Source organism: Fusarium poae, chromosome 1, assembly GCF_019609905.1.
Source record: "Fusarium poae strain DAOMC 252244 chromosome 1, whole genome shotgun sequence".
Lineage (NCBI taxonomy): Eukaryota > Fungi > Ascomycota > Sordariomycetes > Hypocreales > Nectriaceae > Fusarium > Fusarium poae.
The window spans coordinates 301,510-314,224 of NC_058399.1; the positions used below are offsets into that span (position 1 = coordinate 301,510).

Sequence of the window (12,715 nt, forward strand, 5' to 3'; positions counted from 1 at the left end):
TAACAGATCAGGCACAATGATAAAACTAGAATTTACTAGTCATTGATCACATAGGCCATGGTGACAGAACGTCAGGCATTTGTTCATCTCCAGATAAGTGTCTTAACTTTAGAGCCCATTATCAATCTTTTTAATTCAGTGTAACCCAGGGCGAAGTCATGGAACATGGAAGATCAACATAGAGACACCAAGATCGCCCGACATGGAAAGCGATGGCATGGCACGGACGCCAAGAATCTATAGTGGAGAGCTGAAAATCAAGGGGAGCTGAAGAACCTAAACGGGTAACTCTCATGTCTGATCTTAAACCAGTTATACCCTGGATCGGGCCGCTCCGTGAAGATCCATTAGCAGGCCTCATTTTCTGTACGTCAAAAGATGACATGTATAGACATTTTGACGTTGCTCGTACGGCGGAAAAAGGAAAGAGGTGAGTAGATAATAGCCACTTCGCATTACAACAAGCCGACTCCGGTTTACCGATATGATACAAACAGGCTTCTAGCTCTGCTTACAAGGCCGGAGTCACGACTTGTTTACAGGTTTCTTCCTTCCAGTCTTTTTAAACCAACGAACAAGTAGCATAATGAAGTTCGCTCTTGCCACGGGCAAGGGGAGAGCATACCAAGAAGTGACCACCAATATTGTATAATTACCGGGCTATTAACCATAACTGGTTATGATTTACACCTGCGTATGAAACAAATACTCTTGCAACGAGCTCAACCTGATCGGACTTTCACTACCCGCTCCCATAAAAAGATTGTTTGATGTGTGACTGCTGTCCATTGAACTGTCTAGATCTTTAGCATATCGGTGTCCACGAACACTTGTACCGTCCATACCCAAACATTGTCGACATGTGATGTATTGAGAAAGTATCGCTCAATATGAGAACTATGATATGCTGCAAAACTCCTTCTGTCATAATCCAAGAATCAACGTAACATCCCTACTAACCCAATAGAGTTCCCCCAAGCTGTAGAAAGGATGTCAGTTTCATAGATTTATTCCTTTTATGCAACTATACACACCTGGTGGTTTCTGTTCCTTCAGCACTGGTTTCTCTTGATTTGGTGTAACGCCTTTCGCTTCGCTGTCGAACATCAACTATCTATTTTTTGGCGCTGCCTTCGAACCTTTTAATTATACTTTCGCCGACCTCGGGGAACCTAGATAGGAATTTGTACAGAGGTATGACTTCGTCTTGCTGTAGACTATTAGAAAGTTGCTCGGTGATTGTGCACCTTTGACTTACGTTCACAATACGCCAGTTGTCGTGGAGGCTAACAGTAGAACACCACTTTGCAGGACTATCACAGGTCAGATAAAGATCAAAGATTAAACAGAACTCAAAATGAGGGATACATACTTGTTGCAAAGCAAAGTGTCCCCTCCAGTTGCCTCCCATGCCATCGATCTGTTAAGGCTTTTATTGTTAGAGCTTTGATTTTGCTTACTTTGTTCCTCGTGGCTAGCGCTAACAGAAGCCTGGACGAAAGAGGAACTGATTGAGGCTGAAGCGCTGGCTTTCAGCTTTTCAGCTTGGGTTGCAGTGCTAACACCGCCAGTCTTGGCTACCTTCTCAGACGAAGAAAGGCGACCTCCGAGTTGGACACGTTGGGAGAAGATGTGTCCGTACTTCTCATTGAAACGATTCAACGTGCGTTTATCGACCACGGTCTCGATATCTTTGAGACATTCTTCAGTAACTGTGAGCGACGTGTGGTCCCAGTACAGAGTCACTCGGGGAAACTGTTATGTGAGTACATGATCGATAAGTAGGTAATTATTCGACATACGTTGTAGTTGGCGACAAGAGATGCGTCTTCCCTTTCCTCGGCTTTTGCAGTTTCATTGCTATTGGACTTGGCAGCACCGGCTTGGGCAGCTGCTGAAAACCCAAAAGCACCACCAGATCTAGAAGAGAGAGTTGATTAGAATAATAGATACCTTCAATGATGTCAAGTGAAAGAGGGGTTCGACTTACGCGGCGACTTGGAAGGATGACTCTGAAAAGGAACTATCCGCCATTGACTTCTGAAAGCTCGTCTTTGTTTCGACAATAGTAACTGAAGAGTCGTCATCGACGCGGAATCGAGGGATTCGAAAAGTACACTAAGTTAGGTGAGTTGATGATAACATATGCGAACAACGGGCAAGACATTACCTCTTCACCAGCACTGATGGTTGGATCGTCGACACCGCTTGAGGATATCTCATAAGACTCAAATTTCCTGGGTTTTAATTTGAAAGCTGTTTCATCTGGATTAGGATCTCGATTGATGACTTGTGACCAATAATAAATATCCATACCGTTGTAAGGGCTCCGTTCGATACCATCCAAGGCTTTCTTCATTGGCGTTCCGTCTCTCCTGTAGCTTATAGTCAAGATTCGATGACCGCTGAGGAGACAATTGGTTCGTATTATGACGCTCCACTCCCTCTCTGTGAGGTCAGCAGCATGACTGTAGAGACCAACAAGTAAGCAAGGAGGCCTTATCAATGATAGCTAGCAAAATATACCTAATGTCTCCTTTCACCGCTTTCCACTGATCAGGGTTGAAAGACGAAGTTAAGAGCTCCGGATTCTTCTTGATTAATTCAGGCTCTTGCTATTACTGCCTGTCAGTGACTACTGTGTAAATTCACAAGTTCATTCAAGGATATTCGGGGTCTTACCTGGAATGCGAGGTCCAACTTCTCATTGATCAAGTCTTGAGTTGTCTGATCTATCGGTGAAAAGATCTTCTTGGTCTTGAAGTAGACATCGAGTGGACCTGTAGATGGATCCTTGTTACCGAGCAGCTGAAGATATACCTTGAAAGACATGTCGTCGCCAACGTCGGATCCATTCTTCTCGCAGAATGGGCTCTTGAAACTGAACGCTGTTGGTGAATTGGGCACATCCAAAGTGAGAGGCAGTCACTTACTCCTTGGATTCATAGACGTTGTTGTCCCGAAGTAGTTGACGTATGCCACTTAATTTCTCACCAGTCACGGAACTCTTCAGTTGGATGATCTGCTTTTGCTTGGAGGTTGCGTTGGCGGGGTCGAAACGACTGATTCGTAGAACCTGAGTAGATGACATGATGGCAAAGTGCGTGGGTTTGATGATTGAAATATGTGGGGAGTTTCAACATTGACAAGAATCTAAGGTCGATAGCCTTGTTGAGACTGTTGTGATATATAACACTGCTAGGCTTCGTGAGGATTGAAAACCTGTTTTTTTTTTTGTCAAGTCTACTGAAGCACAAGATACACCGACAGATTTGAAGTGGGGTGTCAGATAGCTTGGAAAGAAACATCAATGATTATGTTAGTGACGCATATCACTGGGGATCGATGAAGAGCTGGATGACCTTGCAGGCCACAATTGGTTGATCGTTCATTGATGCTACAAGCATTCCGGTGATATAAGACCGTGCTGTGCATTCAGCTGTGAGTTTTTGTCGATCGTTTCCAGTGAAGAACTAGTCATTGGTGATAACTCGTCAAGGCCGCAGTATGGCTGAACTAATGCATGAGAATATCTTGCCATCTGGGTTCTGAGTGGAGTTGATATCTGGATCTGGAGCTTCGCCCCATATGTCCAAGCCAACCAGCCCATCTAGATACGGGCTATCTGCTGAGAATCGATGAATTCAATGACGAATCTGAGACAATACTATGTAACTATTCGAACCAAATAACAATCTGAGTTCCACACGTTATGCAGGTTACCCAATTCATCAATGATTATAGTCGTCATACGTCACAATGAGGTTAGGACATACCTTTGTCGGTGTAGAAGTTACAAAGCTGAACAGCTTCCCTTTCATCATAGCTTTACACGACGAATACCTAGCTATCTTATAACGAGGCGCCATTTAAGGAACTAAAGAAGCTCATTCACAGATAACCTACCTTTCTGATAAAATCCTATATTTGTTCAAATAATCTTTTCATCCGATTCATCGCTATAACGCCTAGTCATACCCGTTGTACAAGATGACTGCAACGAATACAGAGATGTGAGATAAACTAAAGTATGATTCTTTACAATACCAACATACTGACGACAGGATAATGGATAAAAGGTCCATCATCCGCGTGTTCTCCTACGAGCCAGGTACCAAAGTCACCAAGCAGAAGCGGACGCTTGAATTTCCGATGTCAAAGAAAGATGACCGCCAGTTGGAGGTCATTCGGAAACTTCTTATAGATCGCAAAGTTCTTGGAGCACTGGAGTATGTCCTTTCGTCTTGAAATTCACAATAGCTGCTTGCTCACATTGTTTGAAGTGTACGAAATCCTTTCTGCGATGCCGCTGGAGCGGAGGTCTCCGACCAGATGACCATTTCTGTATATCTTGATCAACTTGTCGAAGATGTTCAAGAGGGTGTTGAGTCAGAGACCCAAACCAAAGATGGGGAAGAAGCTGCAGCGAAGCCTAAGGAAGAGGAAACCCCAAAGTTTTACTACAAGAAGTCAAAGGTTCAAACAAAGACCGACAACGCGACGCAAGAGTTTCTCAAAAAGAAACTTGATCTAAAGCTTCGAGTATGCTTAAAATCTATTATCTTTGTTGTTTCTATCTCAACATACTGATCTAATCTCAGAGTAATCCGACTCTCAGTCCCATGAGAGCGCAGCTACTTCAATCAGCATTTCAAAGTGACAAGTGGACTGCGGCGCCGGCCGCCAAGCTGTCGTAAGTTCATCCAAATCCTCGATATATTCCTCACCTGAATAACGAATAAAAGTGTTGTGGCCGAGTTATCCGAAAGAGACTGGAGCATGATTGCCAGGACCAATTGTTTACTTAGTGGCCAACGATTGACGTACAGCGGAGACTTCAAGGATTCTACGGTGGAGAGAACTCCATTCAACGGTATGTTAGAGTGTGTTGACAGTAATAACAGTAACTAATCCTGTTGGTACCACAGCTTTCAAGATCAAGAGTCGCACATTCGACTCGTATGAGATTGTTGCTCCTACTGGACAGAAGAATCAAGCTATTGGAGACGTAAGTCATCAATATTTCTGTTGAGCTACTAATTCAGTTACTGATTATCTTCTCCAGATCGAAGCTCACATTCCGCGGTTCAGAGTTGACGACTCATCCTACGTAAATGTCATCGAGACGCAAAACGGCCTTCAGGCGTCAATGGCCAAGAGCTCTTTCAGCCAGAGTTCGATCGAAGCTTCCGCGTATGTCGCAAGGTCGTGAACCGTGAAACTATTTACTGACCTAGAATAGCGGTGGTGGGTTCTGGGGTGTATCTGCTGCCGCCAAAGGTGGTGTCGCTACTAGGAAGGGCGACAGTGAAATTACTACCAATTCCGAAGAGCAAAAGCAAATGCACGTTATTTACAGCGTAAGTTGGCTTCTATACTTACTTGGCGTTTGTTAACTAAATTGGATGCTGCTAGTTCCCACGTGTCACTGTCTATCTGGATGCAGACTCGCTCGAACTGACCGACGAGGTCAAGAGAGACATTGCAGAGGTAAAGAGGCTGAAAACAAAAGACAGTGTCAAGATGTTTGGGGATAAGTACGGTATGTATCTGTACCTCATCCCGGTGGTCAGGGCTGAGACGGCTAACAAGATGTCATCTTACAGGTCATATCTTTTCGCGGCGTGTTAAACTTGGTGGCCGACTCATTTCTTCGCATCAGAGTACGGCAACGACTGCAGATAAAAAGGCTGAGAGTGAAAACTCACTGAAAGCTGCTGCGGCCGTCTCAGTATCTGGATACGGGTTTTCAGCTTCTGCAGAAGCTAGTCACGAAACCGGTGGCAGAAGCAATACTAGTGAGACGCAGCAAGACTTTGCAAACAACATGGCGTGGGAGGCAACTGGAGGTAACACGGTGCTCTGCAACAAGTAAGTATTTCGACATGACATCTACGCCTATCTTCTAACTCTCCATAGCCCTCCCGAGTGGTGCGGGACTGTGGGTAACTTTCGCAATTGGCGAATTGTCGAGGTGAGTTTATCGACTCCTCCAGCTTTTCCGTGCTAAACAGCAAATCAACCCAGCAAAGCGACATCATTCCTCTCACCAAGTTTATTAGCACCTTTGATGGTTATGAAAGCTTAGAGCATGATTTTCACGAAATAGCAGGAACATATAAGCTACAAATTGGGGCAGATGTCTATTACAAAGTCCAGCTCATAGACGTTGAAACAAACAACAGACTAATTGCAGGACCTAAGGACGGGGTTAATCCACTAAGTATATATGGACGTTTTTGACAGTTACACCGCAGTTTACTAATATGTATCACTAGAGAAGGCAATTATCAAGGTAGGCGGCAGACTGGGGCACGAGCCTAAAATTCAAAAGCTACTTCATGACGCTTTGGAGGATAGTAAAGCCGGAAGCGTTAAGTTCCAAGACAAGGACAGCGAACAAGATACTGGCTCATTTTGGGTGCTGGAACGAACATTTCCAGCAGGAGACATCCCTGAAGTAAGGTCTAATTCATTTGTCGTCATGATTCGAAACTAATAATTGACAAAGCTTCGATGCGATATTGGCTATTTTATCACCAATGAAGTAATGCCAGATGATCGCAAGCACTTGGGTCTATTACATCCGACTTCTACAAGTGATCCGGATTTTCTTTACCCAAGCACCGAGGCGAACAGGGGCTATTTCCTTCTTAGGAGACCAAAGGGAGATCAGCGAAAAGGTCCAATTGAATCGGGGGACACAGTGGTACTCGAGGTTTGGAATGCCAATAAAACAAGGACAATGGGTTATGTGATGAGAGGCAAGATCAATAAAAACGACAAGCCGACCGCGAACGATATCAATCAGGTCCTATCAGTCGCGCCCAAAACGCACGACGCGACAGATAACTCGGACAGGATAGTCGAGTTTAGAGTTGAGATAGATCACTTCTGGCATCGTCCCCGACCTTGAGTTCAGCAGCAATGTTGCTAAGCTGCGGTCATGAAGTTCAATGAGCACATCAATAACCCCAGGGCCGTCACTTGTTACTTGACCTTGGTGTTTTGTGTTCGAACAGGACATCTATCTCTATATTGGCGCACGAATGATAGTTCCGGAAGCATCAGCGAAGCAGGGCATTATGTTTTCTCTCTCACACGTTTCAGCATATATGGACGCCCATGCGGCCTCGTCTAGACCAGGGGACAATATTGAGGTAGACAATAACATAATAATGTATCTACTCTGTTTTCATCGTCAACGACCCGAGATCCTCATTGCGACTTTTGCTTTCAGGATCAAAATACGGCCGCTCGCCCACACTCACAGCCCTGGTCCCTTCTCTTGCACCAAAATCTCCATATAGGTAGTCTGGAGTAGCTGCATGGTAGGTAGAGCGATTATCCCAAATCGCGATATCGTTTACGTTCTGCCACCGGCTTCGGACTTGCAAGTCATGATTTTCTATGACAAGCTGAAGAAACCAATTCAGAAAATTGTTTGACTCGTCTTCGCTAAGCCCATTTATGTGACTGACATGTTGTCCAACGGCGTAGATGCTTTTCCAGCCTGTGACTGGGTTCGTACGGACAACGGGATGGATGGCTTCGAGCAATTCTCCCTTGTTCTCTGGAGCACCACGCTCACCGCTGTACATTTGCAACCCATTATCTCGAGCGTTTTGGTTGAAGCCGGGCTGCGCATATGTTGCTGTGAGCGTTTCAAGAAATGTTCGCAGTGGATATGATATTCTATCGTAAACTTCATATCCCGATGCCCAGAGAGTATCTACAGTGGTAAGCATGTGTGCTGGTAGTCACGGCTTGGGTACATTTACGAACCTCCACCTGTCTTTGGTAGCTGAAGCATCCGTAGCAGAGTGTAGTCGCTAGGAACGGGCTCGAAAGCGATGTCTGAGTGCCATTGGTTGCGTTGAGACTGCTTTCTCTCCAAGAAGCGCGATGTGTTGAGCTTCTTAGCCTGTTCTGATGAAACCACGCTTATTTCGTCATCGGTATAGCTACTGATCTTTGAGTTGTTGACGGGATGGATATGCAGCTTGGATGTGGATGGCTTGCCAGACAATTCTCCGATACGCTGGACAAGCTCTTTTTGCAATTCATTTGTGATATTGTCTTGCTTTCTGAAGAATACCACTCCTCTTTGAGAAACTGAAGTTTCCATGTTAATCTTGACTCAATGGTGCCACTGTATCACATCATAACATGCTCAAGGCAGCTGACTACTTACTGATGATGGCCAGATCTCGAATGAGTTCATCTGAGTTTGAAGCTCGTAGAATGCTGATAAGATCCACGTTGAGGTATTCACGCCCAATAATTGGCGTTAAATCAAGATATTCGAATTGATCGAAGGAGCCTCCGTTTTCGAGGGGCTCACGGTGGCCTGTCAGGACTGGAGGATAGTCTCCCTTTTGAGGAACGGACGAGCCTTCGTTGCCGAGTTTAGAGGAAGTGCCTGCCATTTTGATGGGATAGTTGACTTGAGAAACTACTACCACTTCATTTCTTGTCAAGTTTTATTCAAGGTTAATCGCGCATGCAGACTGCAGATCTACTCCTCACTGACATGATTGGCCACATGTTGAAACAGGGCTATTGACATGCCATGATGTTGGTAGATGATGTGATCAAATGGGGCGACCATCGAAAAACGGAACTAATATATAGTTTTCAACGGCCAACTTATCAAAAAGACATACCTGAGGAACATAGCTACAGATGATATTAGCATCCAAGTTATAATGCTACTGGCCCTTCGATGTTGTCTGTTTCTAAGCAAGAGATTGGATAATAAATGCTCTACTTCCGGCTTATTACCCATTGTCTACTACGGACTATACGTATCAAATCAGGCTGACGACTCACACACCTCAAATCGTGGCTCAGCATCACTCATATTTAACTGGCTAGAAGTGCATGAATTCCCGTGACTTGTTGGGCATTATTATCAAATTTGTCGTAGGATCCCCTCATTTTATATTCTTTGCATAGCCACCGTTGGGTTTGAAACCAAGCACAAACATCATCAGGCCTCCAACTGAACCAGGTAGCCTTTGAGACTATACTCATTTGCCCAGAGCCTTGTCAGATCATTCCAGGCGCGTAATGGATCCTCTCAGCATCACCAGCGCCTCAGTCGGGCTGGCCGCTGCTGTCTACAAGTGCGCGATTGAAGTCAAAAGGATTGTTGGCACAATCACCGACGCTGCCGACTCGCTCTCGGATCTAGCTGAGGAAGCTCAATTAATTCAGGGAGCACTACAGGGCGTTGAGGATGCCCTCGTGACAATCAAGAAGCAATATCGCGATACAAGGTTGAAGACGTTTTCTCAATCGCAGTCAAGGGCTGCCGTGCAACTTTGGCATGCATCAAGCAAGAGTTTGAGCTACTCTTCAATCGAAGTGACTGGAAATCTCGATTTCTGGTTTTATGGAAGGAAGATGATATGAAACGATTACTCGGGCGCCTTGATCGCAAACGAGAGAATATCCTGCTGTTGCTTCATCTTCTGAGCCTGTAGGTCAATGAGAAACTCAATATAGGCCATTACTAACAATGTGATCAAAGGAGCTCGGTACGAGAGGTTCAAGCTCTGGTAGCTAAGAATCAAGGTGCTTTAACAGTCGCCAAGGAGGACATTACAGCTCTTATACCAACATATTGGAGTTGTCGCGACACCATCTTAGACTCCCTTGACAAAGAAACAGTCGATAGCGTCTATGCAGACTCGGACAACCGAGAAAGCAAGTTGAGCACAACCGAATTTGACATTGATTACGAACTTATCAATACGCGGGTCTATCGTCGGGCTCTTGCTAAAGCCCAACGTCAGCGGAGTCGACCTCGGACAGATCTTGACCACCCTGCCCTAGATCTAAACGATGGGAACATGGAGCCGGTTGAGGATCTCATTGACTTGAGCTGGGAGCCGAGTCCAAAAACTACTTTGATGCCATCACATATACCCTCCCAGTCCTATACAGACCTAGCAGGTCTACAGTTCATGCCGATGGCTGCGCACAACGCAGTAGCTGACGCTGGACGACAAAATGAAACGCAACAGGACGATCCAATACCTAACGAGGTGCCACACACGCTGGATCCCAACAGCAGCAACTCGCCCGCTGGACCTTCGAAGACATATCGTATACCTTTTGACGATATCTCTACAGGTAGTAACAAGGCCACCAATTCACAGACCTCTTTACTCATTGAATACTTCGAAGGTGGAAGAGGTAAGGCCGGTCCCAACAGTAAGCGTCCTTCGGTTAGAGTCCGCCTGTACCCTAGTAAGAAGATAGTTTCGGCAAAAAAACATCCAGAGACCAGCCGGATTGACGCTGCTTCCAGCATACCCAGCACTGACATGAGACCTGGGACTCAAAACTATACCAGCAGTACACAACCTAGCCAGAGTACCCAAGCCGACAAAGGATCACCCTCGTCTATAAACAACCCCAAACTACTTGAAGACATCGAGGATGATATAAGAAGACTAATCCTGCCAGAATTGGACGCACGGAAGCGTGAAGAGGCACAACGTGAAAGAACGCTACAGGAATGGGCGCCTCGTGAAAGAGACCCGCATAGGAGAAGCATACGTGAGAAGAAGCACTTATTTCCACCTGAAGAAGATACGTCTCCACGTCCTCTTACAAGGAAAGATTATTCTTGATACTGCGGCTGCATATAAGCCTGTGTCATGAAACGGTAGACATAGGTAAAGACTACGGGGGTCTAATGGAACAAAAAGGGTCTTATCACAAACCTGAGCACCTAGCACACAAAGCTTGGCATTCTACCTTTATGTTTCGACAAAGGCGGCTGTGCATTCTTACCCGATAACCTGGAAGGATTCGCTGTAAAGAGTGTTGCCTCCCTTGGTCTCGCTAGTGCCATCCGTGGTCTGCAAGTCTTGAATAAGTAAATACCGCGACAACCGCCGCTGTCTGTACCCACCAAAACTCCAATCTTCATTCTCAGGGTCCAACACAGCACGTTGACCGTGCTTATAATGCAGTGACCAAGCACAAGCTGGCCCAGGCCACAGTCCCGCGGCACGAGCCGAGTCAATGCCCTCTCCACCAACATCTCCCTAAAAAGGCACCGACACAGCCCGAAAGGTATCTATCGCAGCCCTAAGAGACAAAAGGGTAACTTAATAGACACCATGTCAGCTCTAACAAGCAAGGGGATCCCTTCACTGTGCACTACCTCAGCTTTAATAGACATCGTCGCCACTTTAAGGCACATGGGCTTTCCAACTAATAGACCCTAGGTTTGTAGTCTGCCTAAAAGAGAAATACAATGTTTTAGCCCAAATCTCCTCCACCGGGGGAGAGACATAACCTAGCCGCTGTCAACGGTAGCATCGGTGAGGGTAAGTAGGGTATCTTGTTAGTTTCCGCCGGACGAAGAGACTATCTTTGTTAGTGGTGTTGGCAATGTTGGCCTAATTCGATCATATGTCTTGACATGAATCTGTGCACCTATAAAGTTTGCCGAGTCTGTGTGCAGCGGCAATGTCAAAAGCATTGATGTTTCTTGGTGACACGTTGATGTATTTGACAAAGCTGGGCACGGAACGAGGCATTATACCTCGAAGTAAACCCATGAGATACTCTTTGCATTCATCGAGCATTCTTCAACGAGTTACAAAGCATGACTAACTCTTAACAAATGTCATTCTGGAATTTATCTGTTGGCTGTGTCATGGACCGTAAATTTTCGGTAGCAGTACCGTTCGTAACTTGGTGGTCTCGGCCTTTGTTGGTCAAATAACTTTCAGTAGCGCGGCCACGCCGACAAAGGTCTGGACTGATGGACTTTCATAGGCCCGGGTTATTTTTTAACATTCTTTTTGTCTTTTCTTTAATCGCGATTGGAGTTTGGAAAAGAAAGGGGGTTTGCAGATGTGATGAAATGAAAAGTCATAGGGCTGAGGAAATTGGGAGCTGGAGCGGGCTGAAGCCTTGATTTGGCTGTCCAACAAACTCCTGAATATGTCTGGAATTCAATATGACTTCTGGATTAACCACTAGTGGACTCATCAACTCTTTCAAATGTTGATATAATTCAGTAGAACAAATATCTCGTTATTAGGCACTTTGTCCAACATATTTCCATCATCTCGATTCCCACTATGACCACTATGACCATGTCGTGATAAAGTGGTGATAATGACGATTATTTACCCTACAGCCTCGATTGCCACATGGCCAGTTCAGCTCAGGGGCCGCAATAAAAATCCATTACCAGATCATTTGGAGCGGCGCAATTATCTCTCCGCTTTAAACCAATCCCAAACAATTAAACACATGCATTAGTTTGTTTACTATATCTTAGTTGGTAGGACTACATGACATCCCACAGACACTCGTGCACAACTACGGATAACGTGTCCCGTGTTGTTTCCTGTTTGGCTGTCCTTCTTGATGAATCTTATTTGTTTCTGTATTTGTTTCATCTTTGAGGCTAGGTACTCTGCGTTACAACTCTCTCACACACTGGTGCTGACCAGACTTTTTGACGCGAGTTTCAGAAATGTCATGTGAACTGCCGATCATTCGTCCCAAACACTTGGTATGGATCTCAGATGTCTGTATGTATCTGCACCTCTCCGGCCCGACACAAACAATGTCATCTAGCGTCCGAAGTAAAACGGTGATTTGATGACACATACTACAGTAATAATTATTCCGTGAATTATTCCCATCAATTAACATTTTTCTTTTTGTCTTTATCCGG

General features: G+C 45.2%; 4 protein-coding genes across 4 annotated transcripts; 2 read left to right on the forward strand and 2 right to left on the reverse strand.

Annotated features, from left to right (window-relative positions):
- Positions 1–1,114: 1,114 nt before the first annotated feature.
- On the reverse strand, positions 1,115–3,091 carry FPOAC1_000118 (uncharacterized protein; the record flags this gene model as incomplete). Its single annotated transcript, XM_044844738.1, has 10 exons — positions 1,115–1,210; positions 1,259–1,313; positions 1,373–1,755; positions 1,803–1,920; positions 1,991–2,118; positions 2,171–2,256; positions 2,317–2,468; positions 2,527–2,615; positions 2,683–2,881; positions 2,934–3,091. The coding sequence occupies 10 exons, from the start codon at positions 3,089–3,091 to the stop codon at positions 1,115–1,117; spliced, it is 1,464 nt and encodes a 487-aa protein (XP_044710654.1).
- Positions 3,092–4,068: 977 nt separating this feature from the next.
- Positions 4,069–6,916, forward strand: FPOAC1_000119 (uncharacterized protein; the record flags this gene model as incomplete). Its single annotated transcript, XM_044844739.1, has 13 exons — positions 4,069–4,229; positions 4,284–4,542; positions 4,602–4,693; positions 4,746–4,873; positions 4,929–5,008; positions 5,066–5,193; positions 5,243–5,360; positions 5,416–5,542; positions 5,607–5,871; positions 5,920–5,974; positions 6,028–6,223; positions 6,279–6,460; positions 6,512–6,916. 13 exons carry the CDS (start codon positions 4,069–4,071, stop codon positions 6,914–6,916), a joined length of 2,196 nt encoding a protein of 731 aa, XP_044710655.1.
- Positions 6,917–7,184: 268 nt separating this feature from the next.
- Positions 7,185–8,429, reverse strand: FPOAC1_000120 (uncharacterized protein; the record flags this gene model as incomplete). Its single annotated transcript, XM_044844740.1, has 3 exons — positions 7,185–7,732; positions 7,786–8,115; positions 8,195–8,429. 3 exons carry the CDS (start codon positions 8,427–8,429, stop codon positions 7,185–7,187), a joined length of 1,113 nt encoding a protein of 370 aa, XP_044710656.1.
- Positions 8,430–9,072: 643 nt separating this feature from the next.
- On the forward strand, positions 9,073–10,643 carry FPOAC1_000121 (uncharacterized protein; the record flags this gene model as incomplete). The annotated part of the gene is made up of 2 exons (XM_044844741.1): positions 9,073–9,392; positions 9,536–10,643. The coding sequence occupies 2 exons, from the start codon at positions 9,073–9,075 to the stop codon at positions 10,641–10,643; spliced, it is 1,428 nt and encodes a 475-aa protein (XP_044710657.1).
- Between the last annotated feature and the right edge of the window lie 2,072 nt (positions 10,644–12,715).